General features: G+C 41.7%; 1 protein-coding gene across 2 annotated transcripts in view; it reads right to left on the reverse strand.

Annotated features, from left to right (window-relative positions):
• Window positions 1-1,331: 1,331 nt before the first annotated feature.
• The window catches only part of LRRC3 (leucine rich repeat containing 3), a 28,119-nt gene continuing 12,578 nt past the window's right edge, over window positions 1,332-16,872 (reverse strand). The window contains exons 2-3 of one of the 2 annotated variants that reach the window (XM_056534658.1): window positions 7,074-7,271; window positions 1,332-2,499 (exon numbers count right to left, since the gene is read on the reverse strand). In XM_056534658.1, coding sequence (XP_056390633.1) covers window positions 1,567-2,343 — 777 coding nt within the window. In that variant the 5' untranslated portion in view covers window positions 2,344-2,499; window positions 7,074-7,271 and the 3' untranslated portion in view covers window positions 1,332-1,566. The remainder of the gene's footprint in view (window positions 2,500-7,073; window positions 7,272-16,872) is intronic. The other variant, XM_056534657.1, reaches the window with a different exon arrangement.

The following is a 16,872-nucleotide window of genomic DNA, read 5'->3' on the forward strand; positions in this document are numbered from 1 at the left end:
GTGTGTGTGTGTCTGCCCATTAACTCAGGGAAAATAAAAAAAATTGAAAACTGGTGATAAATGTCATATGCGATTTATATAATGCACAGGATAGCTTATCATCAAAAGTTGACTAAAAGTGTGCTTTTTTTGTTTCTGGTGATACACTATTACATAGATCTTATTTGAAATGAATAATTTCTATTGACATTCTTAAAAGAATGGGGCCCCCCGGGATCTCCTAGACGGGGCCGCGGCAGTCTGCAGGAAGTGAAGTTTCGTCCCCAGCAGAAAGCCGCGGCAGACACGCCCCCTCCATGTATCTCTATGGGATGCTCAGTGCTCAACTTCCAGATCTCTGTGAACACAGCTCCAAACCTTTCCCACTGCTTAAACGAGGAAAGTAATGTTGCTTGGGCATGAACTATGTTGTTACTGCCACATAAGATTGAAACTATGCCGGCATGCGTTAGCCAAGATTTTGCCAAGGTTGCCTAATTTTTTTGCCAACTTTGGTCACCCCCTGGGGTGAGTTTGCCTGCATTTGGCTGTGACAACATAGGCCATGCCCTGGGGATGCAACTTACCCCATTCAGGGAGGGCAAAAGCTCTTGGACCATTTTGGTCCGGAGACAGAAGGGGAGTACTTTGGAGTAAGGTAATTAAAGGGGTTATCCAGGAAAAAACTTTTTTTTTTATATATCAACTGGCTCCAGAAAGTTAAACAGATTTGTAAATTACTTCTATTAAAAAATCTTAATCCTTTCAGTACTGAAAGGATTAAGATTTTTTAATAGAAGTAATTTACAAATCTGTTTAACTTTCTGGAGCCAGTTGATTTATAAAAAAAAGTTTTTTCCTGGATAACCCCTTTAATCATTTTGAGATTGACAACACAATTAATATTACTACTGTGAAATTCCTTTAACCTAGCACTGAATAATCCCAAAAATATCATCATATACCAATTGTTTTAAATTATATGTTCAAATTTAAAAATTATTAAGCAAAAAGACAAAACAGGGCAATCTTCTGAATTGAGGTTTATGTGTTTTTGGACCATTTATGAATATGAGTGAAAATATAATATGGAAAAGAAGATGAATGGCACTCACCAGATTCCAGATGTGAAGGTAAGAATTATTCATTGAAAGTGCAAGGATACATACATGGCAAAGGGAGAGCACGGACGCCGTCCACGCCGACGGTGATAGCTATTTCGTGTGCCCAGCGCACGAAATAGCTATCACCGTCGGCATGGACGGTTTCCGTGCTCTCCCTTTGCCATGTATGTATCCTTACATTTTCAATGAATAATTCTTACCTTCACATCTGGAATCTGGTGAGTGCCATTCATCTTCTCTTGCATATGCCAGTGACTGTTCTCTTGTGGATTTGAGCACCCCAGAATTTAAAGGCTGCAGATCAGATTTCTCTTATTTTTAACAAGGCCTCTGAAAAATTGAAGCAATCTGATTGGTTGCTATGGGCAACTGGGCAACTTTTCCTTGCAGGGATATTGATAAATCTCCCCTATACGTTTAGAGTAAACCACATCATGTTGTAGAACGTCATCATAACAGCTGTCTATAATACAGTGCTGATAGTATCAAAGTCTTTGGATATCTGAGTGCTGGGCAATGACTTGAGGTACTCCAAATGTCTTCTGGCATCCTCTTGGTTGTGTCTCACATAATAAACCACATAGGTTATTACCATAGTAAACCAGCCAAACATAGTAATGAACATGGCCACATCTGTGGTCCTATGGTGGATATTGCAAAAATTGATGCCAGAGTCCAAGACCTGGATTAAAGGTTTACCCACATACTCCTCCTGTACTGAAGTGTGGCAGGAAATGTCATTGACTGTGTCTGGGTCCAAGTTCAGTTCCCTCAACATCTCCTGAAGAGAACAGTCACAATGTAAAGGGTTATTAGAGAGGCGTATTTTGCCTTTTAAATTGACCAAAGCTTCTTTAGGGATGCTTTGAATCTGATTTCCAGACAAATCCAGCAGCCTCAAGCCATCAGTAACTCCCTTGAAAGCAGACAGTTCAATTTTCTCAATTGAGTTCCTGGAAAGGTCCAGTTCCTGAAGATGACTCAAGTCCTTAAACGCGTTGTTGGGTACCTGTTGAATCCTGTTTGCATCAAGCTTTAAGGAAACTGTCTCCATGGGAAGGTCTATCGGTATTTCATCCAGGTTTCTTGAACTGCATTGGACCACCATGGCTCCATTGTTGTCTGAGCATTGGCAACTTTTGGGGCAAGATACAATGAACTGGAACTGGAAAAATAGCAGCAGAAGTCCTCTGTTGAAAATGAAGTCTGTACACCTAGATGTCTGCTCTGCTGGGCGCATTTTACAGAGGTCCACAGACTTTTGATAGAATAGGACTTCTGAAGTCTTCACCTGTAAACCGCACCCTTATGTCATACTTGACTAGAATGGTTCAGACGGCTCAGTAGGAATTCTTCAGTCAGTGGCCATGATGAATACTTGTTTTCACAACAGTCTCTAAAACCGAAAAAAATTAAAAAAAAGAATTAGAAAGGAATATCATTTATTCTGTTGCTCTGTGCCCCACTTCATCAGTTCAAATGTATGCAGAACACATCATACAAGCCTACACATAATATGAGATGTATGGGTATCTGTCTGTCACCATGATAAACAGGAACTACGCAGATCATTATAATAGCAATCTGTATGTTGCAATGGCACTATTTATCTTAGGAGCAAAACCATGCTCCTGTATATATCGCTTCAGTTATATCACGAATATTCAAATATGAAATGTTAAATATGTCAAGCAGTAACCAAGGGATCCTCAAGGTTTGGTTTCTAAAGATGTACAGTGACCCCTCGACCTACGATGGCCCCGACATACGATAATTTCAACATGTGATGGCCTCTCAGAGGCCATCGCATGTTGAAGGCAGCATCAACATACAATGCTTTTGTATGTCGGGGCCATCGCATAAACGGCTATCCGGCAGCGCTGACTGCTTCAGCTGCCGCCGGATAGCCGTTTATGGTGCCCCGTGCCCCTTTGCTGACGATCACTTACCTGACCTCGGGGCTCCGATGCGTCCTCTTCGGGATCCCCTGCATCGTCTGCGCTCTCTATCGACGTCATCACGTCGCTGCGCACGCCGTCCCGTCATTCAATAGGAGCGGCGTGCGTAGCGACGTGATGGCGGCGACAGAGAGCGCAGATGCCGGGGAAGAAGAGGCCTTACCGGAGCGTCGGGGACACCTCAGGGACGCGGCGACAGCGATGGAAGGCGACATCTAGGGCAGCGGTGATGGTCCAGAGCGGCAGGGACAGGTGAGTACAACTTCCTCTAACAGTGGTCTAAAACCTGCAGACCTCCAGATGTTGCAAAACTACAACACCCACCATGCCCGGACAGCCAACGGCTGTCCGGGCATGCTGGGTGCAGTAGTTTTGCAATATCTGGAGTTCCGCAGGTTGTAGACCACTGTCCTATACTTTACATTGCACTGATCCCTCAACATGCGATGGTTTCAACAAACGATGGTCCGTTTGGAACGGATTACCATCGTATGTTGAGGGACCACTGTAGTCTTAATGCTCAGCAAATATTTTGGGAAATAAATTGCCAAAAAGCTATTTACACAGCTGTTAGGCAAAGTAAAGTCCCATGATCCTCTATAAATAGCCATGTATGGATTGATGAGCCTTTGCCAACACTCAGGGACAGGGGATCAGGGCCGGGGAGGACCCCCATCATTATAGAGAACAGGAAGGGTCTCATTATTTATTGTTAAAAGGTGGCCAACCCTTTTAAAGATTTGTTGTAGATTCATACAACGTTCACCCTTTGCAAGTATAATTGCTACAGATGTTGTTAAATATGTAAATGGCTCTTGCAAAACCAATTCAATAGATTGTGTGGTCACTGCTTACGGCCAAGGTAAGAAGAATTTGCCTTTATCAAGATCAAACAGTGTTTGGCATATATAAGGTTTAAATCTGATGGCTCTATGGTTTAAATGGGTAATCCAGAGTTAAAAAAATCCCCCCCCAAGTACCCTTTTTTTAACCGACTAACCGCACAGCAATTGTTAACATATTTAATGCTACTGTGCCATATGTATAGGAGTTTTTTTTAGAGTATTTTATACTGCACATGTTAAGGTGAATACAATTAGGTCATTGGAATTTAACCCCTTAAAGGGGTACTCCGGTGAAAACTTTTTTTCTTTTAAACCAACTGGTGGCAGAAAGTTAAACATATTTGTAAATTACTTCTATTAAAAAATCTTAATCCTTCCTGTACTTATTAGCTGCTGAATACTACAGAGGAAATTCTTTTCTTTTTGGAATGCTCTCTGATGACATCACGAGCACAGTTCTCTCTGCTGATGTTATTATAATAATAATAACGCTTTATTTATTATTGTCCTTAGTGGGATTTGAACCCAAGTCCTCAGCACTGCAAGGCAGCAGTGCTAACCACTGAGCCACCACGTTGCCCTTAGCATACATCTGCTATGCATCTGCTATGCATCTGCTATGCAAGGTTGCTAAAATGGACAGAGATGTCAGCAGGGATCACTGTGCTCGTGATGTCATCAGTGTTCCAAAAAGAAAGGAATTTCCTCTGTAGCATTCAGCAGCTAATAAGTACTGGAAGGATTAAGATTTTTTAATAGAAGTAATTTACAAATATGTTTAACTTTCTGCCACCAGTTGATTTAAAAGAAAAAAGGTTTTCACCGGAGTACCCCTTTAAGGACTCAGCCCGTTTGGACCTTAAGGACCCAGACAATTTTATTTTTACGTTTTTGTTTTTTCTTCCTCACCTTCAAAAAATCATAACTCTTTTATAGTTTCATCCACAGACTAGTATGAGGGCTTGTTTTTTGTGCGACCAGTTTTCCGTTGTAATGCCATCACTCACTTTACCATAAAATGTATGGCGCAACCAAAATAATACTATTTGTGAGGGGAAATTTAAAAGAAAACCGCAATTTTGCTAATTTTGGAAGGTTTCGTTTTCACGCCGTACAATTTACGGTAAAATTGACATGTGTTCTTTATTCATAACTTTTAATCCATTTTTTATAAATTTTTTGGGGAATAAAATTCATAAAAAAGATGCTATTTTGGACTTTTTTTTTTACATTCACGCCGTTCACCGTACGGTATCATTAACTGTTTATTTTAATAGTTCAGATATTTACACACGCGGCGATACCAAATATGTATATAAAATATATTTTTAGCACTTTTTGGGGGTGAAATAGGGAAAATGGGACAATTTACGTTTTTATTGGGGGAGGGGTTTTTCAAATTTTTCTACTTAATTTTTTTTACTTTTTTTACTTTTAATTTTACACTTTAATAGTCCCCATAGGGGACTATTTATAGCAATCATTAGATTGCTAATACTGTTCAGTGCTATGTATAGGACACAGCACTGATCAGCATTATCGGTTATCTTCTGCTCTGGTCTGCGGGAAGGCAGATCAGAGCAGAAGACGCCGGGAAGGCAGCGGAGGCAGGTGAGGGGAAGTCCGTCTGCCGTGCTGGATGACCGGATCGCTGAGGTAGGGCTGCGGGCGATCCGATCATCCATTTTAGTAACCGCGATGCTGCAGATGCCGTGATCTGAATTGATCACGGCATCTGAGGGGTTAATGGCAGACATCCACGGGATCGCGGATGTCCGCCATTACGGGCGGGTCCCTGGCTGCATCGCTCCGATGCTCGCGGTTATCCTTAGGACATAAATGTACGTCCTGGTGCGTTAAGTACCAGCTCACCAGGACATACATTTACGACCTGGGTCCTTAAGGGGTTAAGATCAACAGCAGTGTTTCCCAACCATGGTGCCTCCAGCTGTTACAAAACTATGACTCCCAGCATGGCCCGACAGCCAAAGGCTGTATGGGCATGCTGGGAGTTGTACTTTTGCAGCAGCTGGAGGCAACCTGATTGTGAAGCACTGGCCTAAACTCTAGCAGGCCTATGAATAACAGTATGAATCCTAGACACGGTGGTACAATAGATTCATGTGTAGCAGAAAAATTCCATACCAAAATATGAGTGTGCTGAGCATATGTGTTTTTTTTTTAACTGCAGCATGTTCATTCTTGTGCTGATATCTTGTAGATTTTTGCCACAGCCTTCATCATAACACTCTACTATATAGGATTAAGTGTTCGGTGGATGTGCAACACAATCCGCATCAACCTATCTCTGCATTTGCATATAGGAAGTGACCTATCAATCAAGCCTATCCGGGCAGACTGAAGAAGCCAGAGACCACCTCAATGACTTAGAGCCCCATTTCAGGGCTGATGTTATTACAAGGTTCACTGCAGCATTTCAGAATGAATCACTTGTCATAGTAAGAGAGCCTTTCCCATTTTCATGGGCCCACTGGTTCAGGCAGTATGAAACTGAAGACAGGTCCCCTTTGAGTCTTATGTCCTATTAAAAATGGTAGTTCTAAAAAAGTTTATAAGGATACATTCACACATGCAGGATACATTCACACACACATGCGCAAGATTTGTAACTGCAGATTAAAAGCTGTGCTCATGTGCTCAGTCATTTAGTTTACATTGAAATCTGCAGCAGAAAATCCTGTGCATCCAATCCTGCGCACCAAATCTGCATACGTGTGAACGTACACTAAGGGTGCATTCCCACCTGGCTTAATTAGCTGTGTATTTGCTGCGTAATTGCTGCTGCGTATTTTCCTACCCATTGACTTCAATGGGAAAATAAAATACGCAGCAGCAAATGCGCAGCAAATACGCCAGATGGGAACGCACCCTAAATCTGTATTTTATTCATTGTCTTTCAAATGAATCAAAAGTGGATTTGATTCTTTAATGTGTTTATGGAATGATGGCATATGTATGAAACAGCAAAATATTTTTTTTTTTTTTTTGTAACAGGATCTCTTTTTTGTCTTGCCAGTCTAAATATAGCGCCCTTTAACTCTGTTGGAAAATCAGTATAATACCAATTAAGGTCTTTTTTGCCTTTTCCCCGGTTCTTCGGTCATTTGTATTCTGTGAGATTCTTAACACCACTCACTGTCTCTTACATCTGTTCTGCTGCAGCATCTCTTTAGAAAAGTCTCTGGCTGGAGCTGTGTGATGTGCGGCTTCTCTATGAAATCCTGAGGCTGAAAGGAGCTCATTTCATTAAAAAAAATATCTTGTCAGATGCTGTTTAAACAAACTCATTATAGGCTACAAAACAGTCCCCACTCTGTAGCCTTTCATGTGTGTGATAGGAAATCCTGGAATGATAAACCTGGATTAGCTGTGACATTTGATATATACATATATATATATATATATATATATATATATATATATATATATATATATATAAAGTAGAATTTTTTTTTAAGTAAAATAACTTACAAAGTGAACAAGAAGCTGAATGATAAGGATACATAAATGAAGCCACTCAGATCACTGTCCAGAAAGCCTGTTCATTTCACTGATAATGTCCATTTATATGGAAACTTCATTTATTCCTAATATGACAACTTTGTTTGTTCTTTAATGAATACAGCACATTAGAATTAAAGACAAATGTATACAATGAATATTAATGAGCCATTTGTATCGAAGGAAAAATATGCAAATACATTGAATAAGTACCTAATAAGTATTTAATAAGTCACCAAATAAACTTTTCTAAACTAACTTAGGCTATGTTTCCTAACTACTCCTAACACTCTTCCCACCTTTAAAATAAAATAAAAAAATTCTGAGTTTTAAAAAGTTGTGTATCATACCTTTATTCTTGCTTACATAGTGCAATCTCCCAGCAGGAGTAAGTGGGTGTTCTCCAGAAGGCATGACATCACTGAAGCCTGCTGGGAGACCACTTCTGCCTATACATGGTTGCAGTGCTGTGATGAATAGACCTCAGGCTCTATGCATGTTTCAGTGAGGCTCTGCGCAGCTGTCAGTGAGGCTTTTGCAGCTTTCAGTGAGGCTCTGTGCAGCTCTCAATCAAGCTCAGTGCAGAGAAGCACTTCTTGAGTTTGGACCCCTGCTAGGTCGAAAACAGAACAGAGCCACCTAGTAGATGTTTTTTGTCTATTACATTTTTAATGGCCACTGTCATTAAACATGATTTTTTATATTTGATGCCTTATGCCAAATAAATAACTTTTGCAGTTGGCTTCCATAAAAAAAAAAAAAAAATATATATATATATATATATATATATATATATATATATATATATTTTATGTTAGTTTTTCGGCTATATACTTCTGGCCACTAGGTGTCTCCCTTCTTGGCCAGAACACATTCCGTTTGGTCAAAATCTCAGATTTTGGTCTCTTGCTTGTAATGGCAAAAGTCCAAGCTCAGGAAGTGTTTCTCTGCACTGAGCTTGATTGACAGCTGCAATGAGCCTCACTGACAGCTGCACAGACCAAGCTACACAGACTAAAAGCAGAAGAGAGCTTCACTGAAAGAAGCACAGACTGAAAGCTGCTGCACAGAACCTTCTATTCATCACAGCGCTGCAACCATGTGAGGGCCGAAGTGTTTCCCTTGCTGGCTTCAGTGACATCATGCCTGCCGGGAAACGCCCACTTTTTTCTGCTGTGAGCAAGAAGAAAGGTATAATACACAGCTTTTTAAAGCTCTGAAATAGTTTTTAAGGTATGGAGGGGTGTAAGGAGTAGTTAGTGAACATAGCCTGAGCTAGTTTAGAAAAGTTTATTTAGGGACAGGTATTCTTAATTTTAAAAGCAAGTGAATAGGAAAGTGTCTGCTAATAACCCTATAAGTGACACTATATTAAAAGTTTTATTTGGTGACAGGTTCTATTTAAGTTGACACAGTCTTAAAATGTTTGGAAGAAAACGTAGTATACTTAAAAGAAGAAAGAATACAGACACAAAGTATAACAAGCGTAATATATTATGTGTGCTATTTGAGATATTCAAACTTTTCGAGTGCTTAACGTTTGTTTATTAAAGGGAACCTGTCATTAGATCTTACCCTATATACAGTAACTGATGGTAGCACATTATATAGGGAAGAATCAGCTTTAAGCTGGACTCCTGGTGTGTCCTGCGGGAGACCACTTCCGCCTGACACCCCGGGACCCCATCTAATTAACCCGCACAGCGTTCAGGTTTTTGGGATCAGTGGACGTGCAGCGAGATTGGCGGTGCACAGAGGTCCCAGCAGATGCATGGAAGTCTCGTCGGCGGCAGCAGCGACGGAGCGGGTAAGTCCTCGCCCTCTATTAGTTGCAAAACTACAACTCCCAGCATGCCCCGACAGTCTGGGCATGCTGGGAGTTGTAGTTTTGCAACATCTGAAGGACCACAGTTTGGAGACCACTGTGTAGTGGTCTCTGAACTGTGGCCATCCAAATGTTGGAAAACTACAAATCCCAGCATGCCCCGACAGTCCGGGCATGCTGGGAGTTGTAGTTTTGCAACATCTTGAGGACCACATTTTGGAGACTATTATGTAGTGTTCTCTAAACTGCAGCAATCCGTATGCTGGGGAACTACAACTCCTAGCATGCCCAGACAGCCAACGTGTGTCTGTGCATGCTGGGAGTTGTAGTTTCGCAACATCTGGAAGACCACAGTTTGGAGACCACTATGTTGGGGCATGCTGGGAGTTCTAGTTTTGCAACATCTGGAGGGCCACACTTTGGCGACCACTGGTCTGCTGCCTGCCCCGAGCTTTTTATGGGGTGCAGGTTTTTTTTTTTTGCACTTTTTTTGGGGGGCATATGCAGTCCGTGCCACCAGCGACTGTTCTACGCTGTGTGGCCGGACAGTACCCCGTGTGCATAGAGTGCGTTGATTGCTGATCAGTGCTGAAAAAATGCTGTTAAGTAGTAAATTACTGATCAGCAATCAGCGCAGTCTCCACATGGGGTACTGTCTGGCCACACAGCACAGAACAGTTGCTGTTGGCACGGACTGCAAAAACTCCCCAAAAGTGCAAAAAAAGCAAAAAAAGCCTACAGTAAACATAAAAAACACTACACTACACCTACACTACACATTGAAATAAAGTGAAAACACTACATTTACATATGTACACCCCCCCCCCCCTCCATAAAATAGAAATACCCCAAAGGTGTTTCCTGCCGGAGGCATACGCCATGCGCTTGCCTCCGATACTGAGACTGCCAATGAGAGAGAGGAGAAAGACCCCATATTTCTTCCTCCTCCCCCTCGTCATCAGCCAGTGATGATGAGCCCCCAGAAGGCGGCGCCACAGGGCAATGCCAGTAGAGGTCCCCTATACTAGTTACCCTGTCCCCTATACAATTCCCCTTCTCCCCATATAGGTGATGACGCCTGGACCTCAGTCTGTATGGTTATGAGCCACTGATTCCTGGGTTTGTTGGCCGCCCAGGAATCCAAATTGACCCCACAGTCCTCACTGAAATTGACTTTTTTTTCAGTGAGGACTTTGTCAATATGATGGTGGCTCAAACAAACTTTTGCAGCCCAGCACCCTGATGCTTTATTGTGCATATGGCAGAATTTCTGCAGCGGAAATCCCAATCCTGGAGTTCGCCGTAAGTATAGACATGTTTATTCTTTCTGCGCAGTCCACACTGGACTAGAATGATTGCCGTCTATGAAACAGTGCACTTCCCAGCACTCATAGCACCAGCATGTTCTGCCAGTGCTCTGTTGTTAGTGGAATATCCACACAGAAATTTTCCGTGTGGACATTCCACCATCTGAACATAGCCTCAACTGCCCTGATGCAAATCAAATCAATAATTTAGGCCTCAAATGTGCATGGTGCTCTCTCAATCCGGGTCCCGTCATATTTCAACGCAACAGTTAACGGCCACATATTGGGTATTTCCATACTCAGGAAAAATGATGTTACACATTTTGGTGGTCCTTTTTTCCTTTTACCACCTCTGAAAATGAAAAAATTGGGGCTACACCAGCATATGCGTTTAAAAAAAAAAAAAAAAAGATTTTACACTAACATGCTGGGTTTTTCCTTCATTTTTCAATTTCACAAGAGGTAAAAGGAGAAAAAAGCCCCCAAAATAAGTAATGCAATTTCTTCCGAGTATGGATATATCCCATATGTGGGCGTAAATTGCTCTGAAGGCTTACAACATGGCTCAGGAGTGAGAGAGTGCCATGTACATTTGAGGCCTAAATTGGGGATTTGCACAGGGGTGGCTGATCCTACCAGAAGTTTTGACATAAACGCTAAAAAAAACACCCATGCCTGACCCCATTTTGGAAACCACACTCCTCAAGGAATGTAACAAGAGTTACTGTGAGCATTTACACCCCACAGGTGTCTAACAGATTTTTGGAACAGTGATCTGTGAAAATGAAAAAATTAAATTTATCATTTGCACAGCCCACTGTTCCAAAAATCTGTCAAATGCCAGTTGGATGTAAATGCTCACTGCACCCCTTATTACATTCCCTGAGGGGTTTAATTTCCAAAAGGGGGTCACAGGTGGGGGATCCACTGTTCTGACACCATTGGGGCTATGTAAACGCACATGGCCCCCGACTTGAATTCCAGCCAAATTCTGTCTCCAAAAGCCCAATGGCGCTCCTTCACTTATGCGCTTTATATCCACATATGGGGTAACAGCAGCATTTTAGTGAAACATTTTTCATTTTCAAGTCCAAATTTAATGGAAATTCATCAAACACCTGTGGGGTGTTAAGGCTCACTGTACCCCTTGGTACATTCCTTGAGGAGTGTTGTTTCCCAAATAGTGTGCCATGTGGGATGTTTTTTGCTTTTCTGCCACCAGGGGGGCTTCCTAAATGCAACATGCCCCCTAAAAACTATTTCAGCAAAATTCTCTCTCCAAAAGCCAAATTGTGCTCCATCTATTTTGAGCATTGTAGTGCGCTGGTAGAGCACTTTATGTCCACATTTGCAGAATTTCAATACTCAGAAGAGATGGGGTTACAAATTTTGTGGGGCTTTTTTTCCTATTACCCCTTGAGAAAATGAAAAAGTTGGGGTAACACCAGCATTTTAGTGAAAACAAATCTAATTTTTCATTTTCACATCCAACTTCAATGAAAATTCATCAAACACCTGTGGGGCATTAGGGCTCACTGTACCCCTTGTTACGTTGTTTGTGTGATATAGTTTCCCAAGTAGTGTGCCCTGTGTTTTTTTTTATGCTGTTCTGGAGCTAAGGGGGCTCCATAAATGCAACATGGCCCCCAAAAGCCATTTCAGCAAAAGTTGCTCCTTCCCTTATGAGCCCTGTAGTGCACCTACAGAGCGCTTTACATCCACATATGAGGCATTTCCATACTCAAGAGAAATTTGGTTACAAATTTTGGGGGGCTTTTTCTCCTTATACCCCTTGTAAAAAAAAAAAATGGGACTACAAGAACAAAAAAATTTAGATTTTGAGTTTTCTTTTCCACTTTGCTGCTATTCCTGTGAAACACCTAAACAGTTAACAAACTATCTGAATATAATTTTGAATACTTTGAGGGGTGCGGTTTCTATAATGGGGGTCATACATGGGGGATTTCTTACAGAAAGGCCCCTCAAATCCACTTCAAACTGAACCGACCCCTGAAAAATTAAGATTTTGAATTTTTGGTAAAAAAAAATCTGGAAAATTGTTGCTAAATTTTGAAGCCCTCTAATGTCTTCAAAAATTGAAAAAGTGTCAACTTTATGTTGCCAATATAAAGTAGACATATTGTATATGTGAATCAATATATAATTTTTTTGGGAATGTCCATTTTCCTTACAAGCAGAGAGTTTAAAAGTTAGAAAAATGTTCAACATTTTCATGAAATCTTGGAATTCTTCACCAGGAAATGATGAAAGTATTGATGAAAAATTTGCACTATATTAAAGTAGAATATGTCACGAAAAAAACAATCTCTGAATCAAATTCATAAGTAAAAGCAACTCAGAGTTATTAATGCATAAAGTGAAGGTGGTCAGATTTGCAAAAAAAGTGTCCTTAAAGGGGTACTCCGCTGCTCAGCGTGCTGGAAGCTTGTGATGTCATAGCCCCGCCCCTGATGACATCACACCAAGCCCCCTCAATGCAAGTCTATGGGAGGGAGCGTGACAGCCGTCACACCCCCTCCCATAGACTTGCATTGAGGGGGCGGGGCGTGATGTCATGAGGGGGCAACAATTGTCCTGCACTATATGCTAATGTCCTGTAATTAGTTATTGGGGCATGTGGCAACCTCTAGCAGTCACCCCTCTTGGGGCTGTCACTTTGGCATGATATACCATACCCTACATCCCCCAGGCTATAACATGTATAGATACATCAGTGCAGGGGACCAGAGAAGAGCGGCCGCTGCATCTATACATTATACCGGAGGATCACAGCGGTCAGTAGTGATGCCCGCTGTGATCTTTCCTTAACTACAAGTACTACTACTCCCAACATGGAGCACACTCTGCTCAATGCTGGGAGCTGTAGTACCTGCATTAATAGAAAAATCGCATCATGTGTCAGAAATTACACTCGCTGCGATCTGTCTATTAATGCAGGTACTACAGCTCCCAGCATGGAGCAGAATGTGCTCCATGTTAGGAGTAGTAGTACCTGCAGGTAAGAACAGATCACAACGGGTATCACTACTGACACCCACTGCGATCGTCCTGTCTATAGCAGAGATGGAGCGGCTGTATACAGCGCTTGCATCACTGCTCTGTACTCCTGCCACTCATTCATGTTTTCCTCAGAGCTGTGATTGGCTAAAACCATCCAGCCAATCACAGCTCTGGGCGGGAAATATGAATGATGTTCTATTCACATCACTGGCCAGAGTACAGAGCAGAGATGTGAGCGCTGTATAGAGCCGCTCCATCTCTGCTATATAATGGACGATTGCATCGGGTGTCAGACTGATACCTAGGGCGATATGTCTCTTGGTACAGGTATTACTACTCCCATCATGGAACAGTGTGTTCTATGTTGGGAGTAGTAGTACTACATAAAAAATGTAAAAAATAAAAAAGAGAAAAAAAAAAACACACACACTTTATAAAAAATGTATTAAAATTTTGTTTAAAGAAAATAAACATTTAGTTAGATACATTTTTACATCCCTATTGCATCCTTTTTTTTTTGTACCTATTTTGTAAAAAAAAAAGCGCCAAAATGGCCGAGAAAGGCAGGCTTCCGTGTTCGACGTCACGCCCGGCCCCTTCGTGACGTCTCGCCCGCCCCCTCAATGAAAGTCTATGGGAAGGGGTCGCGACCGCTGTCACGCCCCCTTCCCATAGACTTTGGTAGAGGGGGCGGGCGTGACGTCACGAGGGGGTAGGCGAGACGTCACGAAGGGGCCGGGCGTGACGTCACGCCCGGCGGCCGCGAACACGGAAGCCCGCACACAGCGTTCGGAGTAATGAACTTCCGGACGCTGTGAGCGGAGCTCCGAACTGCAGGGCAGCGCACAACCCCTTTAAGTCTAGGAGTCTTTTGTCCACCATAGAGCTCTTGCCACATGTCAATATAAAGAACCCATAAGAGTATCTATTCTCAATTGAAACACCCTCTAACCCAAGTGAATTTATGGTATTGGCAATGCCCACTTACCTTGTTATATAACCAGTTTCTAGTTGATATACTATTCCTTCAATTCTTCTGGCATAGGTATTCCAGTACTATAATATATCTCTGTGTATTATAACTGTACTTTATTATACTATATAATAGTATGCACTAATGGAATACAATTGTCAGCACTGTTCACCATCTAGGCATGTTTGATGTTCTTAAGAAGTTTTTCTTTCTCTACGTCAGTTGCCAATATTCTTCGAGATGTATATTTATGCCTATAAATGATGCAACATATATTCTTGAAAATACAGTCATTTATATCCAACACTTTTTGGCTGGTAGGTAAAGCAATTCTCTCTAAAACTACCAGTGCAGAGTCCTGTGTCTGTGAATGACACATCTAAGGATGCTGTTCTCACTGTAAATTTTTTGTTTGTTTTATGTTACAATAGATATATAAAGTTATGTGTTGACAATACTTGAATACAGTTGGACACTTTAATAAGATGGCCTAGACAGTTTTCAGAGCTACCTAAATTTGAGTTTCTGACATTTTATGCAGCCTCTCAAACAATTCAGTTTACCAAATATATGGCCATGCACTGTCAATGGTAAGTACTTGTATTGTGGAAATGTCAAAAAGCAAAAACAGCACGACCAAATAGCAGCACAGCACACAAGCTGACAGAATAAGCTGTAGAATGCAGAAATAGAGAAATTGTGGGTGATGAGTAAGTCATTAGTCCCCTTCTGTAATACTCACTAATATATATAAAACACTCCAATCCAAAGTGCCTCTAGAAGTCACGCCAGAACGTGAAGTGTTCAGATAAGCGTGCATTGATTGGGTTTCTATAGCTGTAAAGCAGCACACAAGCCTAAGGTCACTATGTCGATGACTTTTAAGTCATCCAACAAATCAATCTGAGTTGTGTAAGTATTAGTATTGTATAATATTAGTATTGTATAATGTATAAGTATTGTACTAATGTACTAAAAAAAACTAGGGCTGGTTTTCACTGTTTGATCTGGATCTCACTTTTTCCATTAAAGGGAAATCTTAAAGTGTAACTTTCGCATTCGTTAACTTTTTAGGATAAGTTGCTTGCTACAGGTATGTGTGTACATGGGGAACACTATATGTGGTCATTATATAACTTAAATAACGTAAATTTTTTATTTTCAGTTGCCACTGGCCTAGTGGGTTAAGCCATCTATGGTGTCTGCCATGCTCTCTTTTTTTCTATAGTACACCCTAAGAATCAGCAGCAGCATGGAGGGCATTATTGGAGCAGCCGATAACAGTCTAAGCACTGAATCAAGCCTAGGTTGAGATCTTATACTCACTGTAGTCTATTTGCAGTTTGTGGGTTTCGATCTGTTTTGTCTATGCATTTTGAACTGACTGAACATCTAGTGGCCCGACAGCGTGTGGCTCAAGTCACCGGTGGATCCAGTACTAATCCCCCAGAGCCCTCGTGGGCGCAGCTCCAGGTTGGGGATGCCACTACCCCACGGGACCAGGTCAAATGGAGTCGTCAATGTCGCCAATGGTATTATGAAGTTTTCAGTAAACACCCCACAGACTTCGGAAAAACTTCAATGATCCAGCACCGTATCCTCACAGGCAACAGCCCGCCCATCAAAGAGAGGCACCATCCTGTTGCGTCTGGCATGTAGCAGACTGTCAAGAAGATGCTAGCCGATGCCTGAGGAACATGAGCGCTACACTAAGACTTGGTCCGAACGGTTGGCTTTCCAAGACTCCGTGGGCTATCGTGCCCTTGTAGACCCTGTCCCCCCCGTGGCTCCCTGAACCTATCCCTCCCCCTTATCCTCCTGTTTCTGTTTGTGTTTCTCCTCCTCTTCATGTCATTCTGTTACTTTTTCTGATTTTGGCTCCTCTTCTGACTGCTCTTTTGTTCTACTACTCTCCCTCCTCTCAGGCCTTTCTTTCAGTGCTTTTTCTTTCACTCTACACTCTGTATGGGGAACGGTTGACACCCCTTTCTGTTGATTCTGCTGGGAGTTCTTTCCTCTCCCATTTTTGATTGATGACTCTCATATGCGACCTAACTTGAGTTTGTTAATTATTACGTTATTTTATTGGTTCTCTCAATAGTCCCTGACACAAGTATCTACGTACCCTATACGGGTTGCTCACCTTGTTTTGCTTATTGTCCGCATTTGTATGATGGGTCTAATTGTTTATGCTATGTTTTGTATGTTATTTGAAAATAAAACTTTGAATATAAAAAAAAAGAAGAAGATGCTAGCCAACATGAAGAAGGCGGACGTGATTGAAGAAAGTCAGAGTCCCTGGGCAGCGCCACTTGTCC

The sequence above is a fragment of the Hyla sarda genome, chromosome 8 (genome assembly GCF_029499605.1).
Source record: "Hyla sarda isolate aHylSar1 chromosome 8, aHylSar1.hap1, whole genome shotgun sequence".
Taxonomy (NCBI): Eukaryota; Metazoa; Chordata; class Amphibia; order Anura; family Hylidae; genus Hyla; species Hyla sarda.